This window comes from Ranitomeya variabilis, chromosome 4, assembly GCF_051348905.1.
Source record: "Ranitomeya variabilis isolate aRanVar5 chromosome 4, aRanVar5.hap1, whole genome shotgun sequence".
Classification (NCBI taxonomy): domain Eukaryota; kingdom Metazoa; phylum Chordata; class Amphibia; order Anura; family Dendrobatidae; genus Ranitomeya; species Ranitomeya variabilis.
The window spans coordinates 40,206,019-40,232,194 of NC_135235.1; the positions used below are offsets into that span (position 1 = coordinate 40,206,019).

Sequence of the window (26,176 nt, forward strand, 5' to 3'; positions counted from 1 at the left end):
AATTCTTTGTGCGGATTCCACCTGCTAATAATAAGAATATACATAATAGGAATTCGCCGGTGTAAAACTGCAGGTGAAATCCGCAAAAAACGCGGTAATTCAGCAGAAAATCTGCAGTGCGGATTACCTGTGGATTTACCAAAATCAGTCCGGAAAAATCTGCAGAGTTAGGCTACTTTCACACTAGCGTCGGTACAGGGCCGTCACCATGCGTCGGCTTGATGTACCGATGCACGTTGTGAAATAAATGCACAACAGGGGCAGCGGATGCAGTTTTTCAACGCATCTGCAGCCCCATTGTAATGTCCGGGGAGGAGGGGGCGGAGTTTCGTCTGCACATGCGCGGTCAAAAATGGCGGACGCGAAGCAGAAAAAAAACATTACATGGAACGTTTTTTGTGCCGACGGTCCGCCATAACACGCATCCGTCGTAAGACGGATGCGACGTGTGGCCATACTTCGCAATGCGTCGCTAATGCAAGTCTATGGAGAAAAAACGCATCCTGCGGGCAACTTTGCAGGATGCGTTTTTTCTCCAAAACGACGCATTGCGACGTACGTCACACGACGCTAGTGTGAAAGTAGCCTAATCCACAGCGTGTGCACATACCCTCACTTTGGGGCTTGATTGGAAATTGTCTGCAAGTTGTGCATAATGCAACCCCCCAGCTTGAAGCTCATTAGATGGCTGAGGGCCAATCTTGTTCCCTCTCCTGAGCAAGCAGCGCTCATGAGCCAGTTCCCATCTGGGACACACCTATATACAGGAATTACCAGACATGGAGGTCTCCTCTCGAGACTACTCTAAAGTGCAGAAACTGCACCAGCCTTGGAAATCGTCATCAGTGTATGATGTATCCGACCATCCAGAGCCAAATGGGAATGGCCCTGTAAATTTGCCAAATGGCAATGTCAACAACCAAGTCGAAGCCTTGGATCTTTCTGCTAAGTTGGGAATGGTAAAGAAGCCCTGTTTGCCTAAGCTAAGCCACAATGATCGGATTCAAACAAGAAGACCACATTACTCCTTCTTGGCTTTAATTGCCATGGCTCTTCAGAGCACACCCAAGAAGAAGCTGACCCTCACCCAGATCTATAGCTATGTGGTCAACAAATTCCCCTTCTATCAGAGGGATCAGGGCGGCTGGCAGAACTGCATAAGACACACCTTGTCTGTCAATGACTGCTTTAAGAAGGTGGACAGGGACGCCTGTAATCCAGGTGAGTGGTCCTTTTTTAGAAGCCTCAACATCTATTATCTGTAATTTGGGGTTGAGTGTGGTGTTCATTATTTGCATACTTTTCATATTTTTTGTTCATCATTTTGTAACTCTTTGAAATCTTGCCATTTTTTTTGTGGTGCAACTGTACTCCAGTATCTAGTGGAGTACAAAGCTTCTAAAAAAAAAAAAAAAAAAAAAAAACTTTTGCAGACAAACATTTTTAAAACCTATTGAAAAGATCAACTTAAAAAATAAAACTTTTGAATTTGTGGCCATGGTGGTAGAAAACTCAAACTCATCAGTTTAATGACTAATTTTAATTTAAATTCTGCTTGCTGTTAGTGAATGAGAAGATTCCATGTTTTTAATTTAAAACCAGTGTTATAAAATGTCCCTTTTGGGCCACATTCACAAATTCAGTATTTGGTCAGTGTTTTACATCAGTATTTGTCACCGCTTCTGCATTTTTCACCCACTCCTGGTTGTGGCTGACGTGTTTCTGTGATGTTTTTCCTCTCATTCAAGCCAAAATCAGGAGTGGAACAAATACTGATGTAAAATACTGAATGTGTGAACGTGGCCTTAAACGATGACAATACAGCTCCAAGCATGCCGTAACAAACCCTGGAGCTGTGGTGTCCTGCCATATGTTGTGCTTTGGCAAGGCAGCAGATGTAAGTAGACATGACCTCCGCAGTCCAACACAACCATCTGATCTGGAAGCGAGCATGGTTGGGTTACCCCCTTTAACTCAAACACTCTTAGGTCTCATTCAGACTTTGATGGGTTTTTTTCACACATGCCAAAAAAAAAAGTTACTGATGTCCTCATTGTTTGATTACAGTTTTTCATGTATGTCTAAATAAATTCCAAAACTTCTCCTATCCTTTCCGATGTTAATCATGGACCTTGCACCGATGTCATCCATGTGCTGTATTTGTTTTTCACAGAAGCACCGACTTGTACTGACACTTTTTTAATCCATGATGCCCAAAATTACAGGTGTCATTGAGTTTTGGATTAACACACAATACATGAAAATACAAGGACATGCGAATATTCGATAGACTGTAATGGGTACGTGTTGTATCTGCGAAAATCGCAGAGCAAGTAGGGGCAATACAGACGCCTGAATGAGGCTAGGCCAGATGGACTCCTGAAACGGTGGTTTTTTTTTTTTTCCCCTTAGGGTATATTTCCACGTTCAGGAAACGCTGCGTTTTTGACGCTGCGTTTTTCCGCAGCGTCAAAAACGCAGCGTCCAGATGTTACAGCATAGTGGAGGGGATTTCATGAAATCCAGACTCCACTATGCATTAAAAAATGCATGCGTTTTTGCCGCGAAAACGCACGCGTGGTGCGTTTTTTCAAAACGCAGCATGTTGCTACTATGAGCAAAACACGCAGGTACACCGCAGGTGACCTGCCAGTGACCTCAGGTGCAGTTTTGGTCAGGATTTTACCTGCATAAAATCCTGACCAAAGCCTGATGCAATCCTGAATGTGGAAACATACCCTTAGAGAACTTTCACAGGATAGATGATAAATGACTGATCACTAGACCATGGTAGGGGGATCCGGACCTGATCTCCAGTAATCACTGTGGGACCCAATTGGTAGTCACTTACTGATACCGGAGGTGACACATTTTTGGATAAGAACCTTTTTAATGTCAGCAAAAATCTCCGTCCCTGCTATCACTCATTTACAGCATTGTAGATCTCATATCATATGACTAGATTAATTGGGATCGTTACATTTTATTCTTGTCCCACATACATTATACTATACAAGGGTTTTTTATTTTAAAATGTATATATATTTTTTTTTTCATATTTAAAATGTTTGATTTTTAATTTTTGGAGGGTGGAAAGGGAGATAATTGATAGAAATTTATTGTTTTGTTCCTTGTCATTTCTGTTTCCACAGGGAGAGGGTGTTACTGGACTTTCGATTCAAGCTGCGTTAAGATGCTAAGTAACGGAAAACTAAAAGGGCATCGGAAAAAGCACAATGAGAGTAAAACCTCTAACAAGCTGGATAGCACCCAGAATCTGAAGTCGCTGTGGTCTAACATCCTTGCAGGATCTCCAATGAGTAAAATGAAGTCTTCACCACCTCCAGCTTTGGACATGAGCCCTTGTCTTGCCAACTGTCCATCTGCCATAGATGTAGTGAGGAGTAATGAGGTGTCCACTTAGCTCATGGAGGATGTCTCACCCTCCAAAACCTATTACAGCAAACTGTTACCTTACTCCATTACCAATCTACTGCCCAAACCAAACCTACCTCAAGCCTTGACATTACCCAACAAATGAGTAGATTGTGCTCTTCTTTTGTCATCCCTCAACATGCAAACCACATGCTTTTATAAGTGGGAATCGGAGGAGTGAGGAGGACAATAGTGTTGAGTAGTGTTGAGCGATACTTTCCGATATCGGAAAGTATCGGTATCAGAAAGTATCGGCCGATACCGTCAAAATATCGGATCCAATCCGATACCGATACCCGATCCCAATGCAAGTCAATGGGACGAAAATATCGGAATTAAAATAAACCCTTAATAAACTTGTAGGTTCATTCTACATGAAGGAAAACAACTAAGAATAATGTAGGATGTATTGGGGGACGTGGCGGAGATATTAAAGGGACAGAGGTTTAGCCCAATGTAATAGAATAGCAGGATTTTTTATTTTTTTTTATGAAGTTCGGCGTTAGAAAGAATTTGACTATGTTATTTTTTTTTTTTTTTATGTCAGATATTGATGTTTCACTACTTCCACGCCCTTCACCTTCTTTTTTACTTCTCCCACGCTTTCTTCTTAATTATCCTCATCATCAGCTTCTTTGACATCAACTTCTTCACCTTATTCATCTTCTTCTTCATCTTCTACCTATTATTTTTTGGGTTACATTGTTCATATTCTTTTTATTTTACTATTATCTTCATCATATTCAACTTCTTCATCATATTCTTATTTGTGACAGGCATTCCCGTAGTTGTTATCTATAAAAGTTTGAAGATTACACCTTCCGTTCTGCCTGTCACAAACCAGTTACATTTGTCCGCGTTCAGTTTGGCCTGCAGCATCAGGCTTTATCCAGGGGCACCACGAGGAGGAACGGACTCACCCCCATACACTGCTTAGTCTTCTTCTGCTTATAATTTACATAATATTTTTTTGCTCTGATATTTTGTGTTATGCTTAATGTCCTTCTGCTCTTTGTTCTGCAGCCTCTTGTTCTTCTGCTTCTCGGTCTTCCAGGTCGTCGTCGTCTCCAGGGTCGTCGTCTCCGGGGTCGTCGTCATCGGGGTGGTCTCCGGGGTCGTCGTCATCGGGGTGGTCTTCAGGGTCATCGTCTCCAGGGTCGTCGTCATCACGGTGGTTGTCGTCTCTGGTGTCGTCGTCATCTTAGGGGTGTTCTTCCGGGTCATCGTGTTTAGTCTCTTGAACTTGGAAATGTAGCAGAAGGTACAAGAAGGCTGAGAAAATGCCGAGAACCAGCTGATGGAACTGGAACTCGGATGGCTACCCGAAGGTCCAAGAGCCAATGGAACTACCGAGGACCAGCTGACGTTACTGGAACCCGGTTACTAAGCAGGAGGTACCCGTGCCTGAAAGCACTACCAAGGACCACCTGACGTTGGTGGAACTCGGATACCCAGAGGGAGGCACCTAAGCCAAAGGCTCTGCCCGGAACCAGCTGACGGTACTGGAACCAGGATGGGGAGCAGAAGGTACAAGAGCAAAAGACACTGCCGAGAACCAGCTGACGGTGCTGGAACCCGGATGGGTAGCCGAAGGTCCAAGAGCCAATGGAACTACCGAGGACCAGCTGACGTTACTGGAACCCGGTTACTAAGCAGGAGGTACCCGTGCCTGAAAGCACTACCAAGGACCACCTGACGTTGGTGGAACTCGGATACCCAGAGGGAGGCACCTAAGCCAAAGGCTCTGCCCGGAACCAGCTGACGGTACTGGAACCAGGATGTGGAGCAGAAGGTACAAGAGCAAGTGTCTGCGTGGCTTTTGCAGGACACGTTGCCGGCTGCACAGCAGGGGAACAGCTGGCGGTGCTGGACCCCACTGACACATTGGCGAGGTGTTTGGCTCTGTGCAGCCAGCACTTCCGGACAGCAACGAGCGGTGTTGTAGCCCGGGCTCTGCAGGGGGAGCAGAGTGTAGGCCGAAGCCTACTTGAACCAATTTCAAAGGTAACCTTTAACCCCCCCTCAGGGGTTAGAAAGTAGAAGAGCCACAGCTTATGCAGCAGTAGTGCTGCACAAGTCAAAGGTTGCTCTTTTAATTTCGCTCCTTGCACACGCTGAATGAAACACGTATAACATTTAGCCCTTTATACAGTCAAACTGTGTTGGAGGCGCGAGTTCCCTTTGTAATGAGACGCAGCACAGATGTCAAGAATCCCACCTTGGTGCTGGGTGCAGCCTCCTGAGCGTTGTTATTTGCTGTACAGGAGTCTGCGCTGTCGTGTTATCCCCTGGCCTAGCGCCGTTAGCGCTGCCCATCTTCTGGCATCATGTAATGTCGGCCGGTGCGGTTCGCGATGCCCATGAATCCCAGCCCCGCAGTGTCTTAACATTGTTAAAACACTGCGGGGCTGGGATTCAGGGCCTGGCGCAGCACATATGTTCGCCTCTCACACTCGGGTCCTTACACCCGCTTCAGACTGTGCGGCGTCATCTGATCCCTTATCGCATGCCACGGCCATGAAGCCGCACAGTCCGAAGAAGGCGGAAGGAGAGGAGGGACAGGCGAACTGATGCACTGATCCTGCCCATCAATCACACCCTCGCAGTCCCAATAAATAAGACACCGAGGGGCGTTGTGTGGGTCAGGGCGGCCGCAGAGGCGCAGGCAGCCAAACCATGATGCCAGAAGACGGGCAGCGCTACCAAGGGGGTTGCAGCGTGTCATTACAAAGGAAAGTCACACCACCGGGACGGTTAAATGGTCACACAGAGGACACATTGCAGACGTGTTTTCAGTTCCACATGTGCGAGGAGAATACGTTTCTGAGCCACCTTGCACACATGCAGCATTACCGCTGTACAAGGTGGCTGGATAACGTAAAAACGCCTGGGGGAGGGGGGACAGGTTCCCTTCAATTTCAGTTCTTGTGTCTGCGTGGCTTTTGCAGGACACGTTGCCGGCTGCACAGCAGGGGAACAGCTGGCGGTGCTGGACCCCACTGACACATTGGCTGGTGTTTTTCTCTGTGCAGCTAGCACATCTGGGCAAAAACTGGCGGTGTGTTAGAGCCCAGGGACAGCAGGAGGAGGAGCAGGAGGAGGAGGAGCAGGGGGAGGGGAGTGTAGGCCGAAGCCTGCACAGGCGGCAGCTTTGGGTGTGTTGTGTCTGCGTGACTTTTGCAGGACACGTTGCCGGCTACACAGCAGGGGAACAGCTGGCGGTGCTGGACCCCACTGACACATTGGCGAGGTGTTTTTCTCTGTGCAGCTAGCAGTACCGGGCCCCAACTGGCGGTGTTGGAGCCCAGGGTCAGCAGGAGGAGCAGGGGGAGCGGAGTGTAGGCCGAAGCCTGCACTCGAGCAAGTTGAAAGGAAACCTTTAACCCCCCCCCCCCCAGGCGTTTGTAGCTGAAAGAGCCATTGTGTACAGCACTAATGCTGGAAAAGGTAAACTTAGCTCTTTTAATTATGGTCCTTGCACATGCGGAACCTAACAGTTATGAAATGTGTCCCCTCACAGCGTTAAACCGTCCGGTAGGTGGAACTTTCCTTTGTCGTGTGACGCAGCACAGCCATCATTTTTACCCCCTTGGCGCCGTGCGCCGCCTCCTCAGCGTTGTTTTAATCTGTCCCGGAGCCTGCGCTGTTAGGTTAGCCCTTGGCCATGCACACATTTTGCGCTGCCCGTCTTCTGACATCATTTGGTGTCAGGCTGGCTGCGCCTGTGCGGGTGCGCTGGCCGAGATCCCGCCTCGCAGTGTCGTCTAATGTAATCCCACCGCGGGCCTGTGATCCGTGCCCGTGCGCAGTGCATATCCTCTCCTCTCACTCCCCTCCCTACGGCTTTTTCAGACTGTGCGGTGTCACGGCCGTGGCATGCTATTAGGGACCAGCTGACATCGCACAGTCTGAAGAAGCCGTAGGGAGGGGAGTGAGAGGAGAGGATATGCACTGCGCACGGGCACGGATCACAGGCCCGCGGTGGGATTACATTAGACGACACTGCGAGGCGGGATCTCGACCAGCGCACCCGCACAGGCGCAGCCAGCCTGACACCAAATGAGGTCAGAAGACGGGCAGCGCAACATGTGTGCATGGCCAAGGGCTAACCTAACAGCGCAGGCTCCGGGACAGATTAAAACAACGCTGAGGAGGCGGCGCACGCTGCCAAGGGGGTAAAAATGATGGCTGTGCTGCGTCACACGACAAAGGAAAGTTCCACCTACCGGACGGTTTAACGCTGTGTGGGGACACATTTCATAAGTGTTTGGTTCAGCATGTGCAAGGAGCATCACGAAAAGAGGCACTTTTTCCCTTTGCATCATTACTGCTGCACAAGGTGGCTCCTTCAGTAACAAACGCCTGGGGGGGGGGGGGGTCAGGTTCCCTTACATTTAACTTGTTGTGCCTGCGTGGCGGTCGCAGTACACGTTGCCGTATACACAGCAGGGGAACAGCTGGCGGTGCTGAACCCCACTAACACATTGGCGAGGTGTTTGGCTCTGTGCGTACAGCACTTCTGGACGGCAACTGGCGGTGTTGGAGCCCAGGGGCAGGTGGAGGAGGAGGAGGTTGGAGGAGGTAGGAGGAGGTAGGAGGGATTGCCACACACACAGCAGGGGAACAGCTGACGTTACTGAACCCCAATAACAGAGGAGGGACTGTTGACTGTGCGTACAGCACTTCTGGACGGCAACTGGCGGTGTTGGAGCCCAGGGGCAGGTGGAGGAGGAGGAGGTTGGAGGAGGTAGGAGGAGGTAGGAGGGATTGCCACACACACAGCAGGGGAACAGCTGACGTTACTGAACCCCAATAACAGAGGAGGGACTGTTGACTGTGCGTACAGCACTTCTGGACGGCAACTGGCGGTGTTGGAGCCCAGGGGCAGGTGGAGGAGGAGGAGGTTGGAGGAGGTAGGAGGAGGTAGGAGGGATTGCCACACACACAGCAGGGGAACAGCTGACGTTACTGAACCCCAATAACAGAGGAGGGACTGTTGACTGTGCGTACAGCACTTCTGGACGGCAACTGGCGGTGTTGGAGCCCAGGGACGGGTGGAGGAGGAGGAGGTTGGAGGAGGTAGGAGGGATTGCCACACACACAGCAGGGGAACAGCTGACGTTACTGAACCCCAATAACAGAGGAGGGACTGTTGACTGTGCGTACAGCACTTCTGGACGGCAACTGGCGGTGTTGGAGCCCAGGGACGGTTGGAGGAGGAGGAGGTTGGAGGAGGTAGGAGGGATTGCCACACACACAGCAGGGGAACAGCTGACGTTACTGAACCCCAATAACAGAGGAGGGACTGTTGACTGTGCGTACAGCACTTCTGGACGGCAACTGGCGGTGTTGGAGCCCAGGGACAGGTGGAGGAGGAGGAGGTTGGAGGAGGTTGGAGGAGGTAGGAGGGATTGCCACACACACAGCAGGGGAACAGCTGACGTTACTGAACCCCAATAACAGAGGAGGGACTGTTGACTGTGCGTACAGCACTTCTGGACGGCAACTGGCGGTGTTGAAGCCCAGGGACGGGTGGAGGAGGAGGAGGTTGGAGGAGGTAGGAGGGATTGCCACACACACAGCAGGGGAACAGCTGACGTTACTGAACCCCAATAACAGAGGAGGGACTGTTGACTGTGCGTACAGCACTTCTGGACGGCAACTGGCGGTGTTGGAGCCCAGGGGCAGGTGGAGGAGGAGGAGGTTGGAGGAGGTAGGAGGAGGTAGGAGGGATTGCCACACACACAGCAGGGGAACAGCTGACGTTACTGAACCCCAATAACAGAGGAGGGACTGTTGACTGTGCGTACAGCACTTCTGGACGGCAACTGGCGGTGTTGGAGCCCAGGGACGGGTGGAGGAGGAGGAGGTTGGAGGAGGTAGGAGGGATTGCCACACACACAGCAGGGGAACAGCTGACGTTACTGAACCCCAATAACAGAGGAGGGACTGTTGACTGTGCGTACAGCACTTCTGGACGGCAACTGGCGGTGTTGGAGCCCAGGGACGGTTGGAGGAGGAGGAGGTTGGAGGAGGTAGGAGGGATTGCCACACACACAGCAGGGGAACAGCTGACGTTACTGAACCCCAATAACAGAGGAGGGACTGTTGACTGTGCGTACAGCACTTCTGGACGGCAACTGGCGGTGTTGGAGCCCAGGGGCAGGTGGAGGAGGAGGAGGTTGGAGGAGGTAGGAGGAGGTAGGAGGGATTGCCACACACACAGCAGGGGAACAGCTGACGTTACTGAACCCCAATAACAGAGGAGGGACTGTTGACTGTGCGTACAGCACTTCTGGACGGCAACTGGCGGTGTTGGAGCCCAGGGACGGGTGGAGGAGGAGGAGGTTGGAGGAGGTAGGAGGGATTGCCACACACACAGCAGGGGAACAGCTGACGTTACTGAACCCCAATAACAGAGGAGGGACTGTTGACTGTGCGTACAGCACTTCTGGACGGCAACTGGCGGTGTTGGAGCCCAGGGACAGGTGGAAAAGCAGAGGAACACAATGTAGGCCGAAGCCTGAGAAAGTCGAAAGGGAACCTTTAACCCCCCCCCAAGGCGTTTGTAGCTGAAAGAGCCAGCTTGTGCAGCACAAAAGATGCAAAAGGAAAAGGTGGCTCTTTTCATCATGCTCCTTGCAAACACAGAACTAAACACTTATAAAATGTGTCCCCTGCAACCGTAAAACCGTCCCGGAGGTGGGACTTTCCTTCGTAATGTGACGCAGCCCAGCCGTCATTCCTACCCCCCCGGCGCCGCGCACCGGCTCCTCAGCGTTGTTTTATTCCGTCAAGGAGCCTGCGCTGTTATGTTATCCCGTGGCCAGGCACACTTAGCGCTGCCCGTCTTCTGGCATCATTTGGTGTCTGGATGGCTGCGCCTGTGCGGCCGCGCTGGCAGAGAGCCCGCCTCGCAGTGTCTTCTGATTTAATCCCACTGGGGGCCTGGGATCCATGGACATGCGCACTGCATATCTGAACCTCCACCTCTCACTCATCTCCCTATGGCTTCTTCAGACTGTGCGGTGTCACGGCCGTGGCATGCTGTTAGGGACCAGCTGACACCGAACAGTCTGAAGAAGCCATAGGGAAATGAGTGAGAGGTGGAGGTTCAGATATGCACTGCGCATGTCCATGGATCCCAGGCCCCCAGTGGGATTAAATCAGAAGACACTGCGAGGCGGGCTCTCTGCCAGCGCGGCCGCACAGGCGCAGCCATCCAGACACCAAATGATGCCAGAAGACGGGCAGCGCTAAGTGTGCCTGGCCACGGGATAACATAACAGCGCAGGCTCCAGGACGGAATAAAACAACGCTGAGGAGCCGGTGCGCGGCGCCGGGGGGGTAGGAATGACGGCTGGGCTGCGTCACATTACGAAGTAAAGTCCCACCTCCGGGACGGTTTTACGGTATCAGTGGACACATTTTATAAGTGTTAAGTTCTGCGTGTGCAAGGAGCTAAACAAAAATAGCTACCTTTTCCTTGGGCAGCATTACTGCTGCACAAGGTGGCTCTTTCAGTAACAAACGCCTTGGGGGGGGGGGGACAGATTCCCTTACATTTCAGTTGTTGTGTCAGCGTGGCGGTCGCATGACACATTGCCGGCTACACAGCTGGGGATCAGCTGACATTACTGAAACCCAATAACACTGGGTCGTATGTTTTGACTGTGCAGACGGCACGTCTGAGCCTCAACTGGCGGTGTTGGAGCCCAGGAATTTAAGTTCAGGTGGTAGAAAGATGAACACAACAGGAGACCTGGATAACGTATACAGTGACCTAATTATTCAATCAGGAGGAGGAGTGGCAAATTCCGGCGAGATCCAGGCCTTGTTCATTTTCAGGAAAGTAAGCCGGTCAACGTTATCGGAGGATAGTCGCATGCGACGGTCAGTTAGTACACCACCTGCAGCACTAAAGACACGTTCCGATAATACACTGGCCGCAGGGCAAGACAGCACCTCCAATGCATACTGGCTTAGCTCTGGCCATGTATCCAGCTTTGAGACCCAAAACTTGAAAGGGGAAGAGCCGTCTGGGAGTACAGCAAGAGGGCAAGACATGTAGTCTGTCACCATCTGACGGAACCGTTGCCTCCTGCTGACTGGAGCCGTCTGTGATGGTGTAGACTTTTGTGGCGGGCACAGAAAACTGTGCCACAGTTCGGCCATACTGGTCTTGCCTTGGGCAGAGGCACTGCTTCTGCTCCCTCTTTGTGCAGAGCCTCCACCACGGCCTGGACGCACTGAGCTGCTTTGGAATGCACTAGCAGCACTTCTCTCAGTTGGAATGGAGAAGATGATGGAATTGACCAGTGTGTCTTGGTACTCCCGCATTTTTCGCTCCCGGTTCAACGGTGTGATGAGGCTTTCTACGTTGTCCCGGTAGCGAGGATCGAGGAGGGTGAACACCCAATAATCAGACATGTTGAGAATGTGGGCGATGCGGCGGTCGTTTCTCAGGCACTGCAGCATGTAATCCACCATGTGCTGCAGACTGCCAACTGCCCAAGAAACGCTGTCCCCTGCTGGAGGCGTGATCTCTGCCCGCTCGTCATCACCCCACCCTCGCTGTACACACTGAGTACTGGACAATTGTGTAACTCCCTCCTCTGGACGGATGTCTTCCTCCTCCATTGACTCCTCCTCATCCTCCTCACAAACGGTCCCCTGCCTACGCGTTTGTGAGGAACCACGTGGCGCTGACTGTCCAGAAGATGATGGAAATGGTGAATCCTCATCCTCCACCTCTTCCACAACATCATCCCTTAGCGCTTGCAGTGATTTTTCAAGCAGGCAGATAAGGGGGACAGTCATGCTGACTAGTGCATCATCTGCACTCGCCATCCGCGTGGAATAATCAAAGGGACGCAAAACCTGGCAGACGTCATTCATAGTGGCCCACTCTGTGGTTGTGAAGTCTGTACGGCGCTGACTGCGACTTTTTTGCGCCTGAAGCAGCTGGTACTCCATTACAGCTTGCTGCTGCTCACACAACCGCTCCAACATATGTAACGTGGAATTCCACCTGGTAGGTAGGTCACATATGATGCGATGTTCCGGCAGGCGGTGTCGGCGCTGCAGAGCCGCAATGCGCGCTTTTGCCGTGCTGGAACGCCGCAAGTGAGCACACTCTAGGCGGACCTTGTGCAGCAGTGCATCAAGATCCGGATAGTCCCTCAAAAAGCTCTGCACGACCAAATTGAGCACATGTGCCAGACATGGGATGTGAGTGAGGTTGCCGAGGCCCAGAGCTGCCACCAGATTTCGGCCATTATCACACACTACCATGCCTGGCTGGAGATTCGCTGGCACAAACCACACATCGCTCTCCTGCTTGATGGCATTCCAGAGCTCCTGCGCTGTGTGGCTACGATTCCCCAAGAAAATTAATTTCAAGACGGCCTGTTGACGTTTGGCCACGGCTGTGCTCATGTCGGTCGTAACAGGTACACGTTCATCACGGGTCCATGTGGAGGTGGACTGTGACGGCTCCTGCAGCGATGATTCTGAGGAACTGGTGTAAGAGGAGGAGTCAATGCGTACAGAATGGATTCCTGCAATCCTTGGAGTGGGCAGGACACGTCCTGCGCCACTCGCACGGTCTGTACCCGGCTCAACGACATTAACCCAATGGGCAGTGAGGGAAAGGTATCGCCCCTGTCCATGTTGACTGGTCCACGCATCGGTGGTGAGGTGGACCTTGCTACTGACGGCGTTCAGTAGCGCGTGTTTTATGTGTCCCTCCACATGCTTCTGCAGGGCAGGGACGGCTTGCCTGCTGAAGTAAAAGCGGCTGGGCACTTTGTACTGTGGGACTGCCAATGACATGAAGTCACGGAAGCTGTCAGTCTCCACCAGCCTGAATGACAGCATTTCCAGTGACAGAAGTTTGGCAATGCCTGCAGTCAGAGCCTGTGCTCGTGGGTGGTTTGACGAGAAAGGCCGCCTTTTCTCCCATGCCTGTACTACCGATGGCTGTAGACTGGGCTGGGAGTGTGTGGATGACTGGGAAAGTGGCGCTGCGGGTGGAATTACAGCGGGTCTCTGGACAACAGGGGCAGAGGTTCTTCCACGGCGATCCTGGGAGGACGCCGAACCAGCTGCGTGTGAGGTAGAGGAAGAGGCAACACGAGCTGAAGAGGTGGTAGCTGCCGCTGTTGGTTGGCCTACCTCTTCAGTGTGTTTTTCTAACTCCGCCGGGTGCCTGTTGCGCACATGTTTCCACATGTTGGAGGTATTGAGGTTGCTGACATTTCGACCTCTTTTGACTTTTTGATGACACACGTTGCATCTGACATAGCAAATGTCATCTGCAACTGTGTCAAAAAAGGACCAGGCACTGCAAGTCTTGGGAGCGCCCTTTTTGGCTTTTGGAAGAGACATGCTCCTAACGGGTGCCAAAGCGGAGGCTGCAGGATCCGCAGTCTTCCCCCTCCCTCTCCCTCTTTGGGCCGTACGGGGAATCTCTTCCTCAGAGCTGCTCCCACCACCTTCCTGTCCCTCACGCCAAGATGGGTCGAGGACCTCATCATCTACACTACCCTCTGCCCCCAACTGCTCCTCCTGGATAGTCTCAGCAGCAGAGCACGCACCAGTAAGTGGCACCTGAGTGTCATCATCAGCTGATGCGGCCTGCGATGTGGTGACCGGAGCCACTGGCCCACCCGCCTCTTCAGAGGAAGACAGAAAAAGCTGTTGGGCATCACTGCACCCTGCCTCTTCTTCCATTTCTCCAATGCTGCTTGGCTGGCCCCCTGTTTCCAAGCCAAGAGATTCAGAGAACAGAAGTAGAGACGGCTCCTGTCCTGGGCTCTCTGTCTGCCTGGGCAATTTGGCAGGTGGTGAAGAGACAGATGGCTGCTCTCCAGTGCTCTGTGTCTGAGAGGATGTGGCACTAATGGAAGTTGATGCATTAGCTGCCATCCATCCGACAACAGCTTCAATTTGTTCTTCACGCAGCAGCGGTGTACGGCGCTCGGACACAAAGCTTCGCATGAACGACTGTTGCCTGGTGAAAGTGGGTGCTGATGAGTCACCGGTGCCCGCAGCAGGCACAGAATCCCCATGTCCCCTCCCTGCTCCGCGACGGCTCCCACGCCCCCGTGCCTTACTCACTGCCTTCTTCATCTTGGTTGACTGATAAAGATAAGCAGAAAAGTACTAACGGATTTGTGTGCTTATTCCTGAGCAACTCCTCCTAACAGGTATAAGAAGCACTAATTATCTAAAGTGTGGACTAGACACAAATATGAGCTAATGTGGCCTACAGAAATGTAAAGTGGTGTAACTGGTGTGTTTGGTGAACTTTATTATTTATTTATTTTTTGGGGGCTGAACTGACAACAGATAGAGCTGCAGTCACACGGAGACCGTGCAGACAGACGTAAACGGCGCTACAAGGCCCAAAAACCCTCCTCTACTTTATCCTATGTAGTGTTTTTCCACAAATTAGCTGGAGACGGGTGGAAAGACACTAATAGGATTTTTTTGAATAAATTAGCAGCAGACTACACTATTTTGAAAAAAAAGAAAATTGATTTGGCGGTATGACGCAGTGAAAAACCCTGAGCTGGAGACAACCAGGCTATAGCTGCTCACAGATTACAGGGCGAGCTGCAGTCACACGGAGACCGTGCAGACAGCCGTAAACGGCGCTGCAAGGCCCAAAAACCCTCCTCTACTTTATCCTATGTAGTGTTTTTCCACAAATTAGCTGGAGACGGGTGGAAAGACACTAATAGGATTTTTTTAAATTAATTAGCAGCAGACTACACTACTTTGAAAAAAAAGAAAATTGATTTGGCGGTATGACGCAGTGAAAAACCCTGAGCTGGAGACAACCAGGCTATAGCTGCTCACAGATTACAGGGCGAGCTGCAGTCACACGGAGACCGTGCAGACAGCCGTAAACGGCGCTGCAAGGCCCAAAAACCCTCCTCTACTTTATCCTATGTAGTGTTTTTCCACAAATTAGCTGGAGACGGGTGGAAAGACACTAATAGGATTTTTTTAAATTAATTAGCAGCAGACTACACTACTTTGAAAAAAAAGAAAATTGATTTGGCGGTATGACGCAGTGAAAAACCCTGAGCTGGAGACAACCAGGCTACAGCTGCTCACAGATTACAGGGCGAGCTGCAGTCACACGGAGACCGTGCAGACAGCCGTAAACGGCGCTGCAAGGCCCAAAAACCCTCCTCTACTTTATCCTATGTAGTGTTTTTCCACAAATTAGCTGGAGACGGGTGGAAAGACACTAATAGGATTTTTTTAAATTAATTAGCAGCAGACTACACTACTTTGAAAAAAAAGAAAATTGATTTGGCGGTATGACGCAGTGAAAAACCCTGAGCTGGAGACAACCAGGCTACAGCTGCTCACAGATTACAGGGCGAGCTGCAGTCACACGGAGACCGTGCAGACAGCCGTAAACGGCGCTGCAAGGCCCAAAAACCCTCCTCTACTTTATCCTATGTAGTGTTTTTCCACAAATTAGCTGGAGACGGGTGGAAAGACACTAATAGGATTTTTTTGAATAAATTAGCAGCAGACTACACTACTTGGGAAAAAAAAAAAAAAAAGGAACAGTATGAGGCAATGAACCACCCTCCCTGAACTGAATACAACCAACTATGGATGGCCTATGTGGCTGCACTCAGACTGGAGACTGGGCTGCACTCACACACACACACACACAGACCCTGCAGATCGCTGTGAAAACAGCGCTACAAGGCAAAAGCAAGGTGAATAGTAGGTGAACACAGCGGTTGCTAAATTAGCCTTTGGAAAGCACAAAGAAGCAAATCGCTATCTCTAAACTGTCCCTCAGTCAGCAAACAGCGTCCTGTCACTAACTGAATTCACAGCAGAGTGATCGCAAAATGGCGCCAGCGACTTTTAAACTGCATCATGACATCATTACACCAGCCAATCACAGCCTTGCCAGTAGTTTCATGCCCTCCATGCTAAACAGGATGTGCCCACACTTGGAATCAATCTCATTGGCTGAATTTCTGCTTTTTGAATCTTAGAACTTCCGATTCCGGTATCCGATACGCGGCAAGTATCGGAATCCCGGTATCGGAATTCCGATACCGCAAGTATCGGCCGATACCCGATACTTGCGGTATCGGAATGCTCAACACTAGTGTTGAGCAAACGTGATCTGATAAAGTGCTATCCGAACATGCTCATGTTCTAACAGCCACATATTCATGACTGTAAATGATCGGCCCCACGTGATCGCATACACCAGAAGCCGCGGCCAGACCAGGAAGGAGCGACAGCCGACGGGGGACCCGGGTAAGTATTTTCTGACCAGCGGGGGGGCGCACAGGGGGTGGGAGGGCGGCGGACACATAGATCTTTATTTTAAACACTATTATTCATATTTTCTCTGCAGCAAACGCTGCTGCAGGGAACATATGAATCGCGGCTTCAGCATGATGCAGAGTGGGTACCACACGCTCCATGTGGTACCCACTCGCCATACGGGCGGCACACGTGTGCCGCACGTATGGCCTCCGTGAGTTCCCAGGCACACGGACACGGATAACTCCGGTACCGATTTATTCCGGTACCGGAATTATCTGGACGTGTGGGACAGCCCTTAAAAAGCAGAAATCACAGATAGGCCGGGGTCACACTTGCGAGTGTGATGCGAGAAACTCGCCAATCAACACCTGGACCAGAGCGTGCGGCTGCATGTATTTCTATGCAGCTGAACGCTCTGGTCCCAGCCTTAGGCTATGTGCACACGATGCGGATTTTGCTGCATTTCCGCAGCTGCGGGTCCGCAGCAGTTTCCCATGAGTTTACAGTTCAATGTAAACCTATGGGAAACCAAAAATGCTGTGCACATGCTGCGGAAAAAAACACGCGGAAACCCAGCGGTTTACATTCCACAGCATGTCACTTCTTTCCGCGGATTCTGCAGTGGTTTTACAGCTGCCCCTATGGAAAACCGCAGTTGTAAAAACCGCGATAAATCCGCAGCAAAAACGCAGCGTTTTTGCCCTGCAGATTTATCAAATCCGCAGTGGCAAAGAATACGTGTGCACATAGCCTAATAATGAAGGACTGCCATTATCAGTACAGTTTCAGAGGTTAGAAGATTGGATTTGGAGACATCAGTCACATGGACAAAGTGCACTGTGCCTGTCATGATGATCCACCTGTGGCTGGTGATCATAGGAGGCTAATTTTTGCTACATATAGCAATATTGTGGTATTGATGTACATGGCACAAGTGATAGGATGATTGCAGATTCAAATCCCTTAAAGGAGACTAACAAGTACAGTAAAAAGTTTTTAAAACTATGAAAAAAAAAAGTGTTGAATATTTTGCTGTGTTGTGTTTTTTTTTTTTTTTTTTTTTTTTTTCATGCATTTCCCCCCTTATTTTATGCGTTTTTGGTACAGACTTTAAGCAGCAGTTTAAATGCTTTTATAGTACGGAAAAGCTATAATTCTACACTTAAAATGTAATGGAGGTTTTAACACATTTTTTTTTTTTTCAGGTTCTATAATAAGCTTACAGAGGGAAAAAAAACTGCACCAAATAAGGGGCAGAATACATGAAATACAGCCAAAATGCAATAACCAGAGAAGATTGTTAAGAAATTTGGGGCAACCACCTGGTGAAAACAAAAAACATGACAGTGAAATGGTTATGGCAACTATAACTAAAAAACAAAAAATGCAATAAATCCACAAAGTGCATTGTCTTTTATCCAGAAGTCTTATTTATTTGTCTTAATAATGTCTCTTTAAGTTGCACAGTGTTCTCCACAACAAAAAAAGTTCATCTGGTTTTGTATCCATTAATTCAAAAGGAAAGTCAGTCCTCTCATAGGTCTTCATCACTGATCACCTGGTCTCCTCCTCATCCCATGAGCCTTAACTTGGTGTCCACTGTCCGGTGGTATGAAGAATTAAAAATGGAGATGCATACTTAATTTATTTTTTTATTATGGATCAAACTAGCCAATATAAGTTTATCTCTTTGTGAAAATTGCAGAGACCACCCAGATTTAAAAATGGAGACCAGGATCAGTGCTGTCTTGTTTCCACTTCTGTCTTCCGCTGTGTCTTTTTACATTGCTTCAATGAACATTTATTTATAAATAAAAGATTAAAACATTGTTTTAAACAACACGTTTCGGCTGCTTCCAGCCTTCATCAGGTTCTGATTTATTAGGAGCGGCCAGTCTTATGGCTGCTTTGGACATCTGCACAAATCAGTCTGAACAAGCACCTGCATACTCCTTGCCAGAGATGTTCCTACAGTCAAGGATTGGTGTAACATTTCTGGCGTAAGGAACGCCACCCACCTTTAATAAATTTGTTGGGTGCTACGTCATCCCATCCTGGTCCAGTTCCTCCTCTTCTCAACACATTTTGGCAGACCTGCTGGAAACTGTCGCAAAAAAGCACCATATTGCAAAAATTCTGCCACATTTGAAGATATTTTATGCCAAAAGTCCGGCATAAGCAGCATGAGGAATCGGGGCCAGAATTTGGTGGAAATTTTCTGCATGTAAAATCTGCAGTATTTCATAGTATAAGCATTTTTGTGAAAAATTGACTTTTTTTTTAAAAGAAATCTGCAGCATGACAAGTTATATCATAGAAATGTACTTTTTGCTGTGTGCCCACTACACAGTTTTTGACTCTGTATTTTTGGTGCGTCAAAAAAAATGCTGCGTCATACAGATCCAGAAAAGTGGATGGAATTTATAGATATCGCAAGCCCAATGTGCTGTTTTTTGTTTTTTTTAAACTCCACATAAACTGACGTGCGGTGTAGGGTTCAAATTTTTTCCATAGACTTGCAGTAGATAGAGAAAATCTGCAGGTATCACACGCACTGACTAATAGGCTATGTTCACGTGTTTTTCCAGTGGTTTTTAATGCAAATTTTCACAGTACCAGCAAAGACTTTGAGATTTCAGAAATCTCATGCACACACCTTTTTTTCTGACTGTTTTGTCAAATAGCTTGTGTTTTTGCAAAATGCAGCATGTCACTTATTTAGGCGTTTTTGCAACGTTTTTCACCCATTGAAAGCAATGAGTAAGTGCAAAAAACGCAGGTATCGGGTTTTGCCGCATTTTTGGTGCCAAAACCTGTTGAAGTTGAATCATACTATTTTTTATGCACTAAACTTTATCAGCATGCACAAGAGACAAATGTACCCTGACAAAAACGGAGTAAAAAAAATGCATCAAAAACACAGCAAAAAAGAGACAAAAAATAACGAAAACCTGCTTTTTTTTCTGCAGCTTCTTTACTGCCAAGTTGGTTTCTTTAAAACCAAGCTATTTGACAAACAGGGTGTGTGCATGAGATTTTTGAAATCTCAGTCTTTGCTGGTCCAGTGAAACACAACTGAAAATTTGCATTAAAAAATGTTGCAAAAACGCATGTGAACATAGCCTTAAAAGAGTTTTGTCAAATGCCAGGAGGCATTTAAAACAAAGCGGCTTTATTTAAAACATGACATAAGATGCAGCAATAAAACATATGTAAAAAAAAGTAACCTAATTTACTTAAATAGGTGCAGAAAATGTGCAACATCAAAAGCTCATGGTGTGAACGTCGCCTTTTGGTGTTGATTTTGACCTTTCAGTTCAATGGAAAAACTAAACCTGCAGGTTAAACCTTGTAATTTGGCGCTGTGGCTTTTACAAAATGCACATATGAAAATGTGCACAAACTTTAGATGCTGAATCACAGATCACAGATAAGCTGCGATGGCTAGTTTTTTCCAATATGCTTGTGCTGGGGCTCTGATAATACGACGCTCAATCCTAAAACTGGCATAAAATACATTACTGAATCTACAACAAATCACCATGTAACAGATGGGTCTAGTTTTATGATGAACTGCACGTAGTGCATGGAAATAACATCCTAAGACCATGTTCTCACTGCAGCATTTCGGTCAGTATTTCACATCAGTATTTGTAAGTCATAGCCAGGAGTGGGTCAAAAATGCAGAAGTAGAGCAAAAAGTACAATAGGAACCTTTGCTCCGATTGTTCAACTCCTAGTTTTTGCTTACAAGCACTGATGTGTGAACGTGGCCCTATTGATGATGAATACCGGAGATGGGTCCTGATAAGGGGAAGGATGGGGCGGCACTGTTTCAGCTACCTTGGGTCTTGATTGGAAATTGCCTTCAAGTTGAGCAGAAGGTCATTACTCCAATGCAACCCTCCCAGCTTGGAGATCATTAGGAGGCTGAGTCTTGTTTCCATTCCTGAGCAAGCAACATTTAGGTTGGTATGGATTACTTTGGGGAGCATACAGCCAGTTCCCAGCTGGGCCTCACCAATTCACAGGATTTAGAGAACTTGGATTTCGCTTCTCTATCCGACCATACAGAGCCAAATGTTGACCCAGATCAGTGGTTTGGTGACTCCATTAATCCTCCATGCCTTGATGGGAATGGCTCCATGAATTTGCCAAGTGTCAATGCCAACAGCCAAGCTCAAGTCTTGACTCCTTCTGATGAGTTGGAATTTGTGGAGGAGCCCTATTTGCCTTATCTAAACTATACTGACCTGCTTCAAACAGTGAAACCACCTTACTCGTTCATGGATTTAATAATGATGGCTCTTGAGAACGCACCCGAGAAGAAACTGACCTCTCACCAGATCTTTACCTATGTTGTGGAAAGATTTCCCTTCTATAGGATGGACCAGGCCGGCTGGAAGAACTCCATCAGACACACCTTGTCTGTCAACAACTGCTTTAAAAGGGTGGCCAGGGACAAGTGCATCAAAGGTGAGCGGCGATTTAGGAGCCCCAACATCTAAATTTTATTGTGTAATATTTCCTACATATTGGACACGTCAGTAAAAAAAAAAAAAAAAAAAAATGCTAATTCATCAAATATTGTGCACTCATTGATTTGGTGCAAAAGATTAAAAGAAAACAAACAAAAAAAAAAACCTTAATTAGGGCAAAAGTATATTTTGGAAAAATCCTATGTGGGGCTTCACTTTAAAGGTTTTCATTATATACTGTGAAGCTCAAACTTCCCTGTTGAACTTGCTGTCAATGGATGAGAAGATTCCAAATTTATATCTATAGGTGAATCTGTATTATAAAAAGTCAGTCTTAAAGGGGGACACTATACAGCTCCAAGCATGCCGTAACAGACCCTGGGAGCTGTGGTGTCCTGCCATATGTTGAGCATTGTCCACATTGGTATGTTACGTTGCTCTACAGCACTGTATAGGGGAGACCAAATATTACATGGACCTTGAAATCACATGTTGTCCCTGTAATACGTGTATCTATGTGGGGTATCATGTAAGAGGTCACTTTGGTTAATAGATCTTTTCTCATTCTAGACCCTCAACTATATTATAGGGGTAGAATGCTACTTTTTAGAATTGGACGGGTGTGTGATAATGGCAGGTTGCTCCTGCAAGGCAGCAGATATCTGTAGATGTGACCTCCCCAGCACTGCTCACCATCTGATATGGCAGGGATGACCCGGGTGTCGGAGTTCTGTTCCCCGATCCTCTTGGATGAGAATCGCAGCACAGGTGTGGAGGAAGCGGATAAATTAATTTCTCCATTTCCTCTGCTGCCAACGTTGGCAGGAATCACACTGCACGGTGGTGATATCTGAGTGCAGTGCGACGTTTCACACGTACCCACAGACTTACATGGGGGAGTGTGATCTGAATTTTGCAATATATATATATATATATATATATATATATATATATATATATAATTATACTTTTTTTTTACTTTTTTTTTAATCAAATTGCATTTGTCCAATTCAATCTCAAGTGGGAGTGAGCCCTTAATGTCGACAAAAATCCCCCAACCCTACAATGGCTAACTCCTACAGTATTGTAGATCCCATAAATCATGTAGCTGGATTCATAGGTTTGTCTTTTATTTTTTGCAATAATTGTTTGCAAATATGATCAGAAACTTGCCTGTACATGGTGCATTCTGGACATTTTATTCTGTCCCCAAATGTATCATGCTCTAGAAGTTGTTTTTTTTTTTTGTTTTTTTTTTTTTTAAAACACCACTTTAGGAAGTCTTTAAACTCGCCGTGAAAATGGTCTTATGGTATGTTCACACTGCATATTTCTCAAGGTTTTTTTTTCCTCCCACTAAAAGGGAACCTGTCACCTGAATTTGGCGGGTCCTTTTTTGGGTCATATGGGTGGTGTTTTCGGGTCTTTTATTAACCCCTGTCTTTCCCGCTGGCCGCACGCTGGTCGCGAAATTGACTTGACGTTGATTCGCTTTCCTCCCTAGTTAATGCGTACGCAAACCATTAGTGCGCATGCGCCGGCGCACTATGTCCCGGAAGTATTTTGCTGTGTTCCGGGACATAGTGCGCCGGCGCATGCGCACTAATGGTTTTCGGCTTTGCCCGCAGTTGGGCAAAGCATACTGTGCGTGCGCAAGGCAAGATTGCTTTGCGCACGCGTTAACTAGGGAGGAAAGCGAATCAACCTCAAGTCAATTCCGCGACCAGCGGAAAAGACAGGGGTTGATAAAAGACCCGAAAACACCACCCATATGACCCAAAAAAGGACCCGCGAAATTCAGGTGACAGGTTCCCTTTAATGTTTTTCAAAACTTGAGGGTGGGAAGGGAGCTAATTAATAGAAACTTATTGGGTTTTTCTCAACAACTTCCTTGTCACTTGTGTCTCCACAGGGCTAGGATGTTACTGGACACTCGATCAAAGCTGCACGAAGATACAAAATAATGGCAAACTCAAAGGGCAGCGGAAAAAATACAACTATGACAGTAATCGCTACAAAAAGATGGATGACAAAAATAATGTGAAGTCTCCGAGATCTTCTCCAACTTTGGACGCAAGCTCTCGTCTCACAGCCGCCATAAATGCAATGTTGAATGATGGTATGTCCTCTAATCTCGAGGAGGACGTCTTGCCCACCATACATTATTACACCGAATCCTAGATTTGCCCCACTAATAACAACCACAACTGGAGAATCTATCTTCTAAGCAAACCTACCTCAAGTATTAGCATTACCCAACACATACTTTATAACTGGGAAATGTGATGAGGACTTTATTTTAATTTTTAATCCTACTGGAGCCTGGTTTTAACTCTTTAATGTACTTTTATGTATGTATAACTTTTATGTTATCAACAGACCCGACCCATGCACTGGAAAATTGTCACTTGCCTTAATTCTCCTTAGCGTGTGGGAACAGTTCTTTAAAAGGAGAGACTTTTTTGGAAGCTGCTCTCTTCTGGCCATTACATTAGGGAGAAGTCTCCGGACATGTTTGATTCTTTCCATGAACATTCACTAAGCGCTAACGGTCTTAAAAGCAAAAGCTTATTGTGTAGGGTCAACCGGTGACAATGTCTGTCTGATTTTTGTAGTGGTTTCCATAATGAATGCTCAAACTAACAAACTAATATAGCAGTCATATTTGCTGCTTGTAATGTGTTTTTTTTTTTTTTTTTTTGGGGGGGGGGGTTTGTTAATTGTTTTTTTTAGGGATTTAAAAAAAAAAAAAAAAAAAGTTTGCAAGTGATGAAACCTCATGGTATTTTTGCAAGATGTGTAACTTGCGTATGCGATAAGTTTTTATTTCTTTTTAAAATTCTGTATTTTAACTACTTGACTGTTGTAAGAAATTGGATTTTTATAGTCTGCACTACTTTTTAATTTTTTTTTAAGGATTTGATTGAATATAAGCAGATTTTTCTTAATGGATTGCTGTTCTGTAATTGATTGAAAATGACCCCCCCCCCTCCCCCCGCATCTAAATGTCACCTCTTACCAAAAGTGCACGGAACACTCTCTAATGCCCCCGAAAAGGGTCTGAATCTATAGAAAACATTGATCCTGAACTTCCTAATTGTAGGACCCCACAACCTAAAGCAGTCCCTGTTGGAAGTGAAGATTTTGCTTTTGGCCCTAGTTAACTGGTGCCCAAGCGGTAACATACTTAGAGGAGTCACTGCTTAAAGGGAACCTGTCATCTGAATTTGGCGGGACCGGTTTTGGGTCATATGGGCGGGGTTTTCGGGTGTTTGATTCACCCTTTCCTTCCCCGCTGGCTGCATGCTGGCTGCAATATTGGATTGAAGTTCATTCTCTGTCCTCCGTAGTACATGCCTGCACAAGGAAATCTTGCCTTGCGCAGGCGTGTACTCCGGAGGACAGAGAATGAACTTCAATCCAATATTGCGGCCAGCATGCAGCCAGCGGGTAAGGAAAGGGTGAATCAAACACCCGAAAACCCCGCCCATATGACCCAAATCCGGTCCCGCCAAATTCAGGTGACAGGTTCCCTTTAATAAAGGATGTGGCAGTTCTGGGTTAGTGCAAGAGTGAGACATCATGCCATTTTACTGCAAGAGAGCCCGCGGGATCCAAAACAATGGAAGTTCAGGCCCAACTTTTACTAGCTAGTTGAACCCTGTCGGGGGACTTCAGGGAGTGTTCAGTACACCATGCTAGTTTGTAACTCTTGCAAATCTCACCCATCTGAGGCGGCCTACTATGTTTTACTAAATAAAAAGGTCAACTTCAAACTGGTGATGGTTTCTTTTTGGGGGAGGAAAGGCGGTCGCAGGTGGTTCAAAAAAATCTCCTCCTGGACCAGTGCCACTCTGTTGCTGCTTGGGCCTCTTTCTGGGTTTGTGTTTTAGTGGCGTGGTGGGCATTGCACAGCTTAGTTCAGATTTTTTAGCCACCCGGAGTTGAGGCCCATTAAACACTTTTTACAACAAGTGAATAACTCATCTTAGATTCTGTAGTAGGGATGAGCGAACGTGCTCGGTTAACACTCGAGTTTCACGGTGCTCATTACTCGTGAGCAATGGGGGCGGTGACCGATTTTTAAACTCAAATCCCCGCGGGGCCTGAAATGCAGCCAGTAAGCATTCTGGGATTGCCTGTGAGTCACTGTAAAGCCGTAGCCTTCTGGGTTGTTGCATTACTGTGATTGCCTGGCCGTGTGACATCAGAGGTTATGAAAGAACAGATGTCGCTCAGCACACTGACGCCATTGCACAGCTATGTGACAGTTCATATTGGAGGGAGAGAGCGCTTGTATAGGCCTGTGTGCACAGTATAATGAATCGGTCGCTTAGTGTTGGTGCTGAAGAACCCTCATACTAAAAGCCCTAGCCAGAGCTAACCCTTTGCTTTGCTGTTTGCATCACATACATTACGGGGGACTTCCCAACACAGCATTGCATGCATTTTATTTTTTCTTTTATTAATAAACTTTGTTTTAAGAAAGGAAAGCTAGCAGCTACAAAATGCATTAAGAGTCGTGGAAGTGCTGATGATGCATGCAGATAATGTTGGGTAGGTGCGACTACACCATATTGCTGGCAGACAGGAAACACTCCCAACTAAGGCCGGGGTCACACTAGAGAGAAATACAGACGTATGAGAGGCGCAAAAACAACGCATTACACTCGGACCAATGTTTCTCTATGGGGCAGCTCCTATCAGCCGTATATTTCTCGGCCGTATTTAACGGGCTGAGAAAATCACATGCTGCGTTTCTCAGCGTATTCTGAGGAAAAATCTGCCAATGAAAATCTATTGGGGCGAGAAAAGTACGGATTACACTCGGACCACACGTGTGACTTACGAGAAATACGCACCGGTGTTCTATAGAAAAGACGGTAATTCAGTGCGGTGTACAGTAAAATCACACTGACAGGTTAGAATAGATAAAATAAATG

The 26,176-nt window shown here is 47.6% G+C and overlaps 2 protein-coding genes across 3 annotated transcripts; both read left to right on the forward strand.

Annotated features, from left to right (window-relative positions):
- Window positions 1-696: 696 nt before the first annotated feature.
- LOC143768365 (forkhead box protein I2-like) lies at window positions 697-18,589 on the forward strand. Of its 2 annotated transcripts, XR_013213825.1 has the most exons (4): window positions 697-1,221; window positions 3,153-3,627; window positions 16,590-16,743; window positions 17,961-18,589. XR_013213825.1 is itself a non-coding variant. In XM_077257049.1 (2 exons), exons 1-2 carry the CDS (start codon window positions 780-782, stop codon window positions 3,422-3,424), a joined length of 714 nt encoding a protein of 237 aa, XP_077113164.1. In that variant the 5' UTR covers window positions 697-779; the 3' UTR covers window positions 3,425-3,888. The 2 variants fall into 2 exon arrangements, 1 of the variants encoding a protein (XP_077113164.1); XM_077257049.1 differs by lacking the exons at window positions 16,590-16,743; window positions 17,961-18,589 and having other exon boundaries at window positions 3,153-3,888.
- A 2,004-nt stretch (window positions 18,590-20,593) lies between these two features.
- On the forward strand, window positions 20,594-24,434 carry LOC143768366 (forkhead box protein I2-like). The gene is made up of 2 exons (XM_077257050.1): window positions 20,594-21,231; window positions 23,146-24,434. The coding sequence occupies exons 1-2, from the start codon at window positions 20,730-20,732 to the stop codon at window positions 23,412-23,414; spliced, it is 771 nt and encodes a 256-aa protein (XP_077113165.1). The 5' UTR covers window positions 20,594-20,729; the 3' UTR covers window positions 23,415-24,434.
- The last annotated feature ends 1,742 nt before the right edge of the window (window positions 24,435-26,176 follow it).

Excerpts from the sequence above, each read along its gene's own strand:
- LOC143768365 (XM_077257049.1), top strand. The coding sequence starts at position 780 with ATGGAGGTCTCCTCTCGAGACTACTCTAAAGTGCAGAAACTGCACCAG. Across the intron at positions 1,222-3,152 it reads CAGGGACGCCTGTAATCCAG|GGAGAGGGTGTTACTGGACT; the intron begins GTGAGTGGTCCT and ends CTGTTTCCACAG.
- LOC143768366 (XM_077257050.1), top strand. The coding sequence starts at position 20,730 with ATGGATTACTTTGGGGAGCATACAGCCAGTTCCCAGCTGGGCCTCACC. Across the intron at positions 21,232-23,145 it reads CAGGGACAAGTGCATCAAAG|GGCTAGGATGTTACTGGACA; the intron begins GTGAGCGGCGAT and ends GTGTCTCCACAG.